Raw genomic sequence first — 14,350 nt, 5'->3', positions numbered from 1 at the left:
AATCAGAGAATTTAATGATAAATGAAGCAAGGCATGCATGGTGTTACTTTACAAGAAAAGCCACTTTCTGCTTATGTTGAGCTAATTCAAATAGCTGATTAAGCCAAGGAGACCAACTTCTCAAGTCACATGCTCCTGTGTCTAACACATTAGGGTTACCTCTACATGAACCCTTTGGGGTTCCATCACATGATAACTGAAACAGAATATTAGTACAAGTCTTAATGGCTTCATCCAAATCTAGTGAAAACAAACTGTACTGCAAATCATAAAAGGCTGCAGAAATTTCAGGAATTTCAAATTTATACATGATGATTTTAATAAATAAACATTTAATAAACAGGTATTCAACTTACACATTCAACTCTAATATTTAAAAATCTATGTAAAATAGATTCCAGGAAAAAAAAAACAGGTGACTTTATGTTTCCCATCACTTCTCCTATTACTCTTTTAAAAAGGACATAGGTGAATCTCTGAATCTGGTTACATAGAAATTAATAGTGGTACTCTGATTTCTAAGTAAAAGGAGCTGAAGTTATAGCCCCACAGGTAAAACACTTAGGAGTCATGTTGAAAGAACAATACAAATAACTAAAGAGACTAACCCTAAGAATGAATATGACCTTTCATCGCTGTCAAGAAGAAAAGTATTATCAAATCTTACCTGGAGACAGAGCAAGTGCCGGCCTGACAGTAAGGGTGTTATTGCCACTGAGTTTCTGATGGACTGAAACTGCACTGAGTAAGGCTTGCAAGTACTTCTCTTGTTCTATGCTACTGGAAGATTCTAAGGAGGAGGTAGGAGCTATGAAAGGAAAAGACATTAAATAAAACAAATTGTCTCTGTGTTAATAAAACAGGTTCTCTCTATATATTTATGCTTATATTTTCTATACACAGTCTTAAAGTTACCACACCCAAGTACAGAAATCAGCCTCACTTAGAGCTCCAAACTATTAAATCGCTAATCCTCCTATGATACTGGTTTCACCACACCTGCTTCTTGATTGCCTCATCATCCTTCCAGAAAAAGCCCACATCTGGAAAACCAGCACAGGGCTATCCTTCCAAGCACAGGTGTAGTTTCTCATTATCCAACCAACTCAAAGCAAAGATTCATAAAAGACAACATCTCCTTGATGACCTTCCCCAACCATCCTGTCCACACTACTGTTTGGGAGCAGAAGATAGAGCAAGTTCCCTTAGCATCCCAGAATGGGCAGAAGCGAGAATTTCCCAACACTAGTAACTTTTCCCCAGTTCTGTGACATAGGCCCAACAGGGGACATGATCTTGTAGAAGGCTGTTGTGGGAAGAATGGAGGAAGGTGATAAGACAGGAACATCTACTGCCAAATTCTCCGGTCCTTTCATAAGAGGATCAAAAAGTATGTACAGATGGAAACAACCGAGAGAGCAATTCTGGGTTGGAGGGAGTCTCACCCTAGCTTGTGTGGAGTAAAACAGAAACACTGAAATTGGCCCAACCACTTTAAAGTGACATCAGGAGGGACTCACTGGAAGAACAATAGATATTAACAAATTTTCTTACAACTTGAATAGGAAATATATAATTAGCATTATTATATTACTATATTTTATCAACTTTAAGATGCCATCATATTTTATAAATTCTAAGTTGTCACCAATTATAAGATGCAGCATTATTTTATGTACAAAGAATAAAAAACTCTGCCATTTAAAACATGACACAATTCTTTCTGATAACGTGAATTGTAAGTTGCATCCCAATTTAAAAGATTAAAATGTGAGCAACTGTGTGAGCTCAAAAATATGAAATGTAGTAAATTTATATTAGAGTAAAAAATCAGAAATCAGTAGAATAAAACAGTTTAAATTTTTTCCAACTAAAAGCTCAGTGATATCACTCCTGAAATGATTCACTTTATGTAACCTACATATGCTGTGTTCTATTATATCCATTATGTAACTTGGGAGGATTCCTCAGGGCAGAAGCAGTTAAAAGCCAACTGCCTTCAGTTATACCAATGTTGAGACACCAAGCCAGGTGGAATAACAATAACAGCAGCAGCAGCAGCAGCAGCAGCAGCAGCAGCAGCAGCAGCAGCAGCAGCAGCAGCAGCAGCAGCAAGAACAACAACAACAACAACAAGAACAACAACAACAACAACAACAACAACAACAACATAGCATTGTGTGTGTAGTGCCCTCAGTCAACTGAGTGATCAAAGACATTCAGGAGGGAATGGATGAGAATAAAGAGATATCAAAAAACACGTGTTTCACCTACTGAACCACTGAACTTGAGTTAGCTCACTTCCAAAGAGGAAGCAATGCAGCCATTCCTAAATTGGATCTGATATCTTAATGGTCCTTGTTTAATTTTACTGAGTATCTACTTTAAGCTAGGAGTTATGAGAAAGGTTAGCAAAATATAGCTCCTGACTGACTTCAAGACCTCAGACATGGTGCTCAAAAATATCCCCAGAAAAAGGGGAAGCAGCACTTAGTATTTTTTTCTCAAGTTGGCCAGCCTCTAGCTTCCTAAAAACCTCTCTGCTGGAGAGCTCCCAAAGCAGCATTTTGGTCATTAGTTTGCTGGTGTGTGTGTGTGTGTATGTGTGTGACTTGTAGGAATGAGACAGGATATCATATCACATGGGGCAGAATCCCTACTTGCTTCTGAAGCTGATAAATATGTATGGATGCTTCCCAAAAGAAAAGAAAAAGGTTAGTGTAATAGTTTCTGTTTTTCTTTTTTAGGATATTCTTGTTTGCTGAAATGAAAAGAGACTAGAACCAAAGACTATTATGTTAATTTCTATTAAAATCCAAATACAGACAGACATGTTAAATAAGATGTCAAATTCACAGTGGAGCTCCACATTGTCAAGTCCAGTTCTTGTTTAAGTCGTATTTGTTGCATACAGCGCAGTGGAAAAGTCTACGTGGGAGAGGCCTGATGAAAGGGCACAGCTGGCACTCCCAAATTTTACTTCCTTTATTTTCTGGAAGACTCCAAAGTGAAAGGATTAGGTTAGTGCTGTAGAGAACTGCTTACCTGCCTGAGGGGAGTTCTGAGATTTAAAAAGCCCAACTACTCCCTTCCCATGGAATCCTCCAGATCGGAGGAGCAGGGTACCGCTTCTTGAGTTCTTCCAACACACAACAGGCAGGCGATTGTGTCGATAGCAGCGGGCTACTCTTGGTAAACTACTGTCCTGTATAGCCTGAGGTACAACTAAAAGGCCAGGATAGCTTCAGGGATGAGGAAGAGAGAAAGAGAATGATTGGGGGTGGAGAGGAGAAGAAAAAACAGGGAGAGAGAATATAAGATATGAATATCATAATATAGTAATTTTCTAGGATTCAGAAACATATTCATTGACTGCCTGAGAGTGAAAGAATTAAAAATCAAAACCAAATGATTTTTGTATGAAAACAAAACGTTCAAATATCAAGTGAGTTTAAATATTTTATTAACACTATATATTGATAATTTTTAAAAAAGATTAGCTCATAAAATTAAAGAATATTATGCTAGGAAAATAAAAAACAGACAAGAGTACCTGTTTTCATAGAACAGTAAATACAAGAAGACAGGCAGGTTTCAGAGCACTGCTCTCCTTTATTTTATTTAGAAATATAAGACTAAATAGATTTCATTTTAATAACCTCCCAACCTCTAATCCCAGGTCTTTTTTTGTGTGTGATTTTGTTTATTGTGGTAAAATATACCTAGTATGAAATTTAACATTTAAATTTAACTGTAACATTTTTCAGTGCACAAGTCAGTGGTGTTTAAGTCACAATATTGTGTAATCATCACAACTATCCATTTCCAGAACTTTTAATCCCTTATCTTGCTATATGCCAGTGTTGAGAGTAGGGAGAGAAAATCTAGTGTATGGTCAATAAATCATAACCATCAATGACTTTAGTGAATGCCAATTTAAATTTCCATATTTAACCACAGATACCTTGGAAGAATTCTGAAAGCTTAGCACTTTGGAGCTTCACAAAATTATAGGCTATATTTTTCTAATACCACAAACTGGTAAAGAGACTTAGCTGTAGACGTAATTGTTCATGAAGACGTGAAAAGCAGTTCTATCATTAGGGCCCTCTATTTCGAACTCTTAATATCTATTTTTTGCCTCACTTGCTTCTAGATACTACAATAATTTTGTGTATTAGATAAGGGAGTAATGCTTAATGGCTTCAGGTACTGTTTCAGTAACTGGGAAAGAACCAGTTTCCTTTCCCCTATCCCCTCCTTTCATGAGGCATGAGCACCACAGACCACACTCTGTTACACACAGGACCTAAGACTCTCCTGTCCCAGGCATGGGGTTGAGTCTTAGCTGGACAGTCACTGGTGCTGGGGAACATAGTACAGAGCCTGAAGACCAGCAGAGGCTACTCTCAGCACCAGTCTCATTTGTCAATGAAAGATACATCCATTTACACTGCCACTCACCCTATCCCATCACCCAGAGCCATCAGGCATGCGCTCCAGAGTAAGCCTCATGAAGTTGACTGGGCTTCAGGAGCTACTCTGAAAACTTTTTAATCAAAGAAAAACACACATACAAATGCTTGAAATATAAATGAATTAACACCAAAATAAATCCATATCACTACCACCTAGGTCAAGAAAAGGTCCATTACCAGCATCTAAGAAATCCCTGTCTCCTCCCAATCACTGTTTTTCCCTCCTCCTCTTCATCAAAATTTATCACTATCCTTGACTGCTAACAGCATGGATTAACTTTTGCCTGTTTTTTGAATTTTACAAAAAAGGAACCAATAGAATTTATTCTTTTGTGTCTGGCTTCTTTGTCTCAACAGTATGTTCATGAGATCTATCCATGCTATTGCATTTAACTGTAGTTTGCTCATTTTCATTACTGCATGGTATCCCTCTATGTGATCACACTATTTATTTACTTATTCTTCTATTGTTGATTTTGAGTAGTTTCTAGTTTTTGACTATGTAAGAAAATTTTGCCATAAATATTCTTATAGATGTCTTTTGGGAGTACATATGCATCATATACATTCCTAGATGGAACAGAATTTCCAATAGATAGATAACCAATTGTGCATATGTTCAATAGATGTCTAGAAGTTTAGTAGATGCTGCCAGACAGCTTTCCAAAGTTGTTTAACCAATTTACAGTCACACCAGCAATAAGGAGTTTCACTTGCTCAACACTCTTACTAGTATTTTCTATTGTTGGTCTTTTAAATTTTAACCATTTTTGCAGGTATAAAGTAGTCTCACTGGAACTTTAATTTGTATTTATCTGAAGCTAACAGGTTGAGCATTGTTGGAGGATGGAGAGGAACAAAAGTGCCCACCTACCTGAGAAGGCATCTTGAGGCAGAAAAATGAGGCAGGCAGCTCCATATAATTAATGGGTTAGTTTATTACAGGGTAACTTATTCACAGGCTGGGATCTAGATCGTGTCGTCAACGATAAGGAGACACGCGTAGCTGCGCTCCAGGCTGCTGAGGGGCCACTGGTACAATTTTAATACTTAACCTAGGATAAGAGGGTAGGTGCCTGGAAACAGGATGTGCATTCCTAAGGTAAGATTTATGAACAGGTAACTAGTCTCATGGGCACTGGAAATACGTCAGGGAAGGTTTCCATCATTGTTTAGAGACTAACAGAGCATAGAGGCTACCTGGTCCTAATGATTATTAAACAGTATCTATGAACTACAGAGCTCTTGATGACAGAAAAGTGATTCACTGCACAGTACAGTCCTGGGTGGGGTCAGGAGGAGGACAGGAGAAACTGTACGGGCCCAAGATGGCATCAGTTATACTAAGAGCCATACAAACATCTTTTCAGATATTTGTTGTCCACCAGGATATTCTCTTTTGTGAAGTGCCTGTTTATGTGTCTTGCCATTTTTAAATTGCCTTTTTACTCTCTTAATGATGTCTTTTGATATACAGAAGTTCTCAATTTACTAACCTTTTACTTTACGGATAGTGTTTTTCCTAGTCTTAAGTCTTTCCCTACTTCAAGGTCATGAAGATATTCTCCTATCTTCTAGAAGCTTTATTGTTTTAACCTTTTACATGTAGATCTACAGACCAACAGAAATTGATTTTTGTCGAGGGGTCAAAATTAATTTTTTTCTTCAGTGGATATCCAGTACCATTTGTTGAAAAAACATCTTTTATCTACTGCTTTTAAATGCTATTTTTATCTTAAACCAACTGTTCTTATATGTTGAGATGTTTCTACATTCCCTACGTTGCTCCAATGGTCTGTTTATGTTTATCTCTGTGTGAACCCTACACTGCCTTACTCACTGTAGCTTTATTAAAAGTCTTGATATCCTGTAGTGTTACTCCTACTATCCTGACTAGTTTTGGCCTTTTGTATTTTAATATAACTCTTAGAATCATCTTTTCAATTTCTATAAACATTTTGCTGGGATTTTGATTGGGACTGAACTAACTCTATAGATCAATGTCTGGAGAAATCACAGTTTTAGAGTATTGAGTATTCTAGTCCAAAAACATTAAGTCTCTATTTATTTATACCTTCAATGATCCTTAATATTGTTTTGACTGTTCTATGTAGAGGTTTTACACACCCTGTAATTTGATTTATTACTAAATATTTAACATTTTTTAGTGTTACTCTAAATAGTATCAGTAGTACCAAAATAACATCACTTAAAATTTCATCTTTAATTATTTGTTTTTGGTATATTAATGACTAGTTTTTGTATACTATCCTTGTACCCATGACTGTGCTAAATTAAATTCACTTATTAATTTAAAAAATTTATCTGTAGATTCCTTCATATTTCTATGTGTACAGTAAGATCGTCTGTGAATAACAGTTTTATTTCTTTCTTTTTGATCTTTATACTTTCTATTACTTATTTTTCAAGTCTTTTTGCACTTTCTAAGACTTCCAGTGCAATACTGAATAGAAGTGGTGATAGTGGACATTCTTATCTTATTTTGATTGCAGAATAAAAGTTTTCAATAGTTTACCATTAAGTGATTTTTGCTGTAGGCTTTTTAAAAAATATATTTACTAGATTAATGAACTTTCCCTATATTTCTAATTTGCTTAGAGTTCTTTTACAAAAAAATCATAAATACATATTACATTTTATAAAATGCTTTTCTGTATATAATGAAATTATAACACTTAATTCTTTTAATGTGGTAAATTATGCTGACTGATTTTCAATTGTCAAGCCAGTTCTGTATTCTCATAATAAACTATACTTGGTTATAATAAATTGTGTGTGAAATTAACCTTTTGTCATTATGAACCATCCTTCTTTATTGCTAGGTAAAATTTTACTTTAAAATCTACTTTAATATTTATATAGTGACAGTAGCTTTTTTAAAAGGTAGTTTTGCATGGGGTATTTGTTCTGTTTACTTTCAACCTTTTTGTAATCTTGTACATTAGATACACATCTTAAAAACAGCATAGAGCTTTAAACATTTTTGATTACCTTCTTCTAACTGGAGCATTTATCAGTTTATAAGCAACATAATTAATGATATATTTGAGTTAAATTTACCATCTTACTACTTGCTTTCTATTTGTTCCACCTGTTCTATGCTTCTTTTTCTCTTCTTTCTTGCTTTCTTTTGGATTTTTAAAAAATTATTCCATTTCCTTCCCTCTAATAGCTTGAGGGATATATATTATTTTATATCAGCATGAACTCTTTATAATAAGTGTTCTAATACATGGTCTGTTAAAATTTTATTTTGCTTCTGACAGACTGAAGTGATAAATAACATCTATTTTCCCACTGGCAGGTATGATTTTGATAGCAAGCTTTCCAAATAGCAGGATATCACACCTTACACCATTGCTTACACTCATCTACAAAGAGAATTTAGTTAGAAGTTAGAAGAGTATCCAGAAAAATTACTGCATACTCAACAAAATCACAGCCTTTCAGTACTTAATGCAATAATTTTATTTGTCCCAAATCTCAAACTATATTCCCAACTTGTTTCTTAAGTTTCACACTGATATTTGCACATTTAAATTGTCATTTAAAATGAGATATCTATAGTTGCTCAAGAACAGTGGGGTTGAAACTAATAGTAATATTAAGACAACTTTTAAAATATGTACAAAGCTTACAATGTACAAAATGCTTTCAAAGCATTATTATATTTAATCAAACCAGGAATTTACAAATGCAAAGAAAAGAACTTACCTGGAGATGAAAATGATTAACCCTGTGGATGATGGAAATGTAGTTTTAAAGGATGTAAAGCATGGAATAGTGCTTAACAGATATACAAAACAGCAAGAGATACAAGAATAAAGAAAATGTGTTCATTTACATTCTTTAAGTAATATCCCTTGAAAAAATTCTAATTAGACAGCATAAGGAAACCATGCCTACACTTGGGTCAGCAAATTACAGCCTGTGGGCCAAAAGCAACCTCGCCCATTTATTTGCATACTATGACTGCTTGTATGGCAGAGTTGAGTGGCAGTAACAAGAGAACATATGGTCTACAAAACTGAAAATACATACTGTCTGGTCCTTTAAAGAAAACTTTTGCAGAACCCTGGCCTACAGCAGATCTTCATCTCTCTTCTCTGCCTGGGAAAATCCTATTCTTACTTCAAGTTATCTCAGGCATTACAGAAGAGAAGCAAGTGGGAAAAGAAAGGCAAATATAGGAAATTCATAAAGGGGATCGTTCACCTTCTGATCTAACATAGGCAACTGTATGTCTGAGAATGCCAGTGAGATACGTGTACATGCTGCACAGAAGGTGTCCCTCAAACACACACACCCCGGACACCTTGCTCCTATTTTCTAGCATCTTTCTCTCTGGGCTATGGATGCAAACAGCCCATTCAAGACCAAGTGGAAGGAAGGAAAGAAGGTCTCTTTTTGGAGACCATTAACACACTTACCTCCGGCAGAGTGAATACATCCTGTTGGAAGCAGTGATTCGAAAGTACTCTGGTTTTGAGCGAGAAGAGCTGCCACTTATGGTTCCCAAACCTAAACGCTGATAGTCTCTGAAACAAGCTTTTTCCACTAACTGTTCCATTGTAGACTTCTCTGAGGCCTTCAGGGTGGTACTTGTGGGGAGCTCACTATCATCTGAAACTGCGATGGCAGAAATAGGTTTTGAAGAAATGATATAGCTCAGAGTAGAGGATTAAACACTTCCTTTTGAAGAGGATCCTTAATCAAGAGAGGTTTATATTAGGGCTGCAGGTGCCATGTATGTCACAAATTAAATCATGTAACTTCTATGAGGAATCATTATGCTCAAACACAAATTAAAACATTAATAAACAGAAAATAAAATATCGAGAGCTCACTTAACTCAAAATGTCAGGGAAATTGACTCAAATTTTCTAAAAACAATACAATTTTGAATTCATTCCCATTTTTTTCTGTTTCAGTCAGGCTTGCTTATTAATGTCCAACTGGAGTAATTTCTATTTAGGACTCTATAGAATAAACACTCATACTTTCTGAGACACTAACCTGTCAGTAAAATAGATCTCTAACATGATCACTACACAAACTCATCATTCCAGGTTTCAGTTAATTAAAGATCATAAACTCTTATCACTTTATAGATTAAGCAGAAACTTACTAGTGGAAAAAGACCTTTCTTAGAGAGATATGAAGAAGTTATACTTGGTGGAAGTTATATTTTGTCAGAGGATGTGGTGTACATGGGAAACTCCCTAATAATTTTGCAATCACAGGTTACAGAATCCTTTAAGATTTCAGATGTTGGAAGAATTTACCCAATAACCAAGTATTTTAGGGAGGACTGAAAAAAACCCCCCACAACATTCCTAATTGGTACTGCATGTTCTAACAACAAAAAAAATTCCATGTTAAAACTGTTCTAATTTACTTTCCTATTTATCTTTAAAGTGAGAGAAGTCAAATTAAGCTTTCAAAGTTTTTGGAGATGTACTCAAAGTTCTAATGTCAAAGGGAATGATATGGCTCTTTTCCATTAAAAGGGAAAAAACCCAGCTTACTCCTACAAATGTAAGACTTTGGGTTTTGGTTTGTGAACTTCACAATACAAATATATTATCAGGTATCAGATTTATGTTGGTCTTTTATTTTCACAGGAGCAAAGAACATTAAAAACTTGGTCTTTTGGTGGAATAACCAAAGTAAGTTTTTGTTCTGTGAAATTACAAAAACCCTGAATTAAAAGAGTCAAAAGTAACGGGTAGCAGTAATTTTTTTACTGCTTTCCATGTGGCTGCGAGGAGGCCAGGGTTCCAATAAATGGTCGTTTCAGTAATGCAGCAGTGGGTCTTTACCCTGCCCCCAGAAGCAAGCCTGCAGATACACATACTGAGTGGAGACCCTTATCCAGTGATCTCTCTGAAGATGAGGCTTCTTTCTTTAAACTGTTCTTGCTGTTGTTATCAGCAGTAGTAAAAGCAGTTGTGTAATCACTGGTGATTGATCCTAAGAGCCTGAGAAGGAAAAGGGTGCAGTGGCATCTTGTCTCTCCAGTGTTAATTCCAAATGCATGTTTGATACTAGGTTAAGGAACAGAAAACAGTCAATGAAACATTTTGCTACTGATTTTCTGACTATTTTCCTGACTGAGAGGTATCTCAGCTTCCCAGATTTGTTCTTTTAAATATTTAGCAGGCATTTTTTTTCTTATCATTTAAGAATCCCTTCTTCTCAGGCTCCTCATTTTGATTGAGAGCATCCACAATGTTCTTACCAAAGACCCAAATCTTCAACTTTGAATATTTAATGTCCTTATTTCCTTATTCTTATGCCATAACAATAAGGTATGGAGACTCCTTTATAAATTTCCTATGCAGTGGGGTTTTTCCTTTCTCTGTTTAATGACACCCACATAACAATGGCCAATCATTGTAGACTTAGTAGAGGAGGCATACAATTTAACAAAATCTTATCTGAACAATAGAATATTGGGGGAAAAAAATTTTTTTCCCCAATTCTGAGAAGCTGGTAAGTGCCTCCAATTTTCTTATGAAATCTAGGTTTCTAAGAGTGAGGTTTAAGTGCAACTATGACTTAGTCTCTTGTTCTTACTCATATCGGAAGAAAGAATAAGGTTCATTCATGAAGGAAAAGCAAATTCCCACATACCGGATATGTCATCCTCTTCATTCCATCCAGGACGATTCACTCTCTCTTCCACAATCGTCCCTGTCCTCCTCTTCAATAAATACTGCCGCCCAATTGTCATTTTCCCTGCCCTTTTGGCACCTTTCACAATTGTTTTTGAGAACGTGCTACAAGTCATAAAACCAAAGAGAATGTCAATTTAATATGAATATGCCATTTATATTTTTTGATAATTACATTGCTCAACTCATTCTTCTCCAGTCCCACAACCACTAGTACTGTCCAGACCTTCACTAAGCCTCTCCTTGTTAGATCACTTTTTAATGTGGCGGCAGATTAATTTCCCATAAAAGACTTATCATCAGGACACTGTTTTAGGCAAAAAATGCAAGAACTTAGAGTGGGACACAAACTACTTATCATCCCAAATCAAAACGCCTCAGTTTGGCTTTTTGGTCAAGCATGCCCCTAATCCACTTGGTTAGCCATGCCACCTCCTCCACCAGTTCTTACAAACTATGTTTGTGGAAGTCCTCCCGCATGGAAAGCCACCCTGCCTCCTCCTCTACTGATTCAAACTCTCAGGATTTTCTTTGAGATCATACGACAGCTATAGTTGTTACCACCTTTACTCGTTTCTTAAGTGTTTTAAATGTGTATGTGTGGTGTCCTGACTTCTGACACTATAAACTTTCTGAAATATAGAAAAGAGTAACATAATTCCCCTTTTTGAGAAGAGAAAAAATAAGAGATCAGAAATTCGAGTATCCTTTTGAGAATCAGCTTTAATTAGAGGAGAAACTAGGGTTTAAGTCATTTGTACCTAAAAGTACTTTATTTATTTAAATGGTTTGTTTTTTCTTGATATTTACAAATCAAAGAATTAGAAAAGAATGACTTTCCTGAATAATCACACTGAGATGAAAAGTTTCAGGTAAGATTGTTTTTGATTATGTTCTTCTCTTCCATAGAGAAGAGAACTCTTTGTGTTTTCTTGTCATTTGGTGAAAGTGATAAGGATTCTTTAACTGTTAAATAGTTTTACCAGACCTTGTCTTTAGTCATCTGAAATATAAATCTGAGGATTATGAAATACGTTTTAGATAATCATTAGAAGTCACAGAATACTAGTATTCCCTAAATTTCCTATTGTGAATCACTTTAGGTGTAACTTAAACTCAGAGGGATTGTTGAATTTTTTCCAGCTAGAGCTGTATCTTTTGTTTTATATATGCAAGACAATTCTAAGATACCTTAAAATTTAAAATTGATGTATCTCTGTTGTAGCTTAGAATAAGCTCGATTTTATAGATATATATATAATTTCACCCCCCCCCCACAGTTTCTAAACATACAACACCATACAAAGCTTTCTTTCTTCCACAGAGGGCTGGGATAATGAATATCATAGGCTCCTTTGTGACCCCACAGTGCTAAGATGAGATGCTTGTCTCACCATTGTAAATGCCTAGAAAGCTGGTCATGCATCTTCAGCATCTTATACCTGGATATGCGTGGTCTCTTTTGCTTACCAGCTAACAGTGGTACAGGTGGCTAGCTAAGCAATTTAGAAATGACATACTGTCTGGACCTTCAATCTCCTGTAACCTCCAGCCTACCCAGCTTGCAGGCAAATAATGGCCTTTTCTCCACAGTCTGCAGAGTACTCTCTAAATGTCATTTTTTCCGGCAAATGCCCAAATTCCAGGTGATTAATGATAAATGGACTAAAATTTTAATCCTTGTATTTTATCACTAATTGATGAAAAATTTAAAGCAGTTGTTATTTTGTAATAACTGAAATTTAAAAGTTTCAACATAAATTCCTAAACATTTTCATCAGAAAATAAGAGTTCCTAGTAAAGAAATGACAACTAAAGGCAGTGTCTGATCCTAGATTGGATCCTGTACCAGACAGAAAAAAAAAAGTTGCTATAAAGGATCATAAAATTGATCAAAATTTGAATATGGATGCTGGGTTAGATAAAAATTTTATGCCAATTACATTTCCTGGTTATGATTATTACACTGTGGTTATGTAAGGTAATGCCTTTGTTCTTAGGAAATATATAGTGATGTATTTAAAGATAAAGGAGCATTACATATGTAGCTCAAATGGTTTAGAAAAAAATATGTATGAGATAATGATAAAGAAAATGGAGCTAAACAAAAACAACTGGTGAATCTGGGTAAAGGGTACACAGGAACTCTTTGTATTATGTTGTAACTTTTTTACAAATTTGAAATTATATCTAAACAAAAAGTTAAAAAGAAAAAAATAAAGGCTCTCATCTCTAGATCAAAGCAAAACTGTCTCTTAGGCTTGGATATTAATGAAAACTAAAGGGTCTGCTAAAGGAAGTTAGTGATCAATACAGGAAAAAGGGAAAACAGAATTCCACATTTTGAAAAATGCATCAAGAGCAATGGACATGATCGTTACATATTATTACCGCTGCTGTTCCATAACTTTGAGTTTGGTTCAATGGATTTGACAAAACGGCGAACAAAAAGAACAGTCACATACTGACCCCAAAGAAAGGTCAGTCCTCCTGACAGTCAACTGTGGGAGGGCTGAGATGAAGAAACCCGACTGTCTTCTTACCGAAAGGAAGTGTTCTTTTCCTTCTGTTTAGGTAAAATTATTTGCGGGGTAGTCTGTCCAGCAGCAAAAGCAAAGGTGGTAAAAATGGACTGAGGATAACGGAACTTCATCAGCTGTTTCTTAAAGATCTCTACTACTTCTGGACTCACTTCTTCATCAAATGCTACTTTAATCAACTAGAGACAAAAGAAATTAAACACATCAGAAACACTAAGGATTTCCAGGTAATTTCCCTCCAAATTACTGAAATAACAAAAAATAACATACTCAATGGCAAGAGTTTCGAGGTTGAAGGGACCTTGGATATCATGCAATACAATTTTTAAATTAAAAAATAAAAAAGCAAGGCTCAGAGAGGTTTACTTGTCATAGATGGTTAGTTGGCAAGGAAAATCATGTATTTTGAAGTTAGGTTTCTTTAAGATTATCTTTTCTATGATGGAATATGGAAATTAACTTACAGTGGCTGAAGTAGGAAACATGTCCTTCTCATTTATCAGTGGTTGGTTCTAGATAGGGAATTTGACCTAAGAAGTTCTCTTCCTACCAAGAGATACTATAAATCTAGGAAGAAAAATTTCAGTTTGACTAGAATCCTAACCAGGATAGCCATGCAATATTCTAGTTGAGA

The 14,350-nt window shown here is 35.5% G+C and overlaps 1 protein-coding gene across 4 annotated transcripts in view; it reads right to left on the bottom strand.

Moving 5' to 3' along the window:
• SBF2 (SET binding factor 2) overlaps positions 1–14,350 on the bottom strand; it is a 382,691-nt gene that overhangs the window by 42,424 nt on the left and 325,917 nt on the right. For 3 of the 4 annotated variants that reach the window (XM_032489038.1, XM_032489035.1, XM_032489036.1), the window contains exons 24-28: positions 13,720–13,895; positions 11,136–11,281; positions 8,930–9,128; positions 3,046–3,242; positions 668–808 (exon numbers count right to left, since the gene is read on the bottom strand). In XM_032489038.1, the coding sequence (XP_032344929.1) occupies positions 668–808; positions 3,046–3,242; positions 8,930–9,128; positions 11,136–11,281; positions 13,720–13,895 (859 nt within the window). The remainder of the gene's footprint in view (positions 1–667; positions 809–3,045; positions 3,243–8,929; positions 9,129–11,135; positions 11,282–13,719; positions 13,896–14,350) is intronic. The other variant, XM_032489037.1, reaches the window with a different exon arrangement.

Source organism: Camelus ferus, chromosome 10, assembly GCF_009834535.1.
Source record: "Camelus ferus isolate YT-003-E chromosome 10, BCGSAC_Cfer_1.0, whole genome shotgun sequence".
In the NCBI taxonomy this organism is placed as follows: Eukaryota; Metazoa; Chordata; class Mammalia; order Artiodactyla; family Camelidae; genus Camelus; species Camelus ferus.
This window is presented reverse-complemented; position numbering and strand designations above follow the sequence as displayed.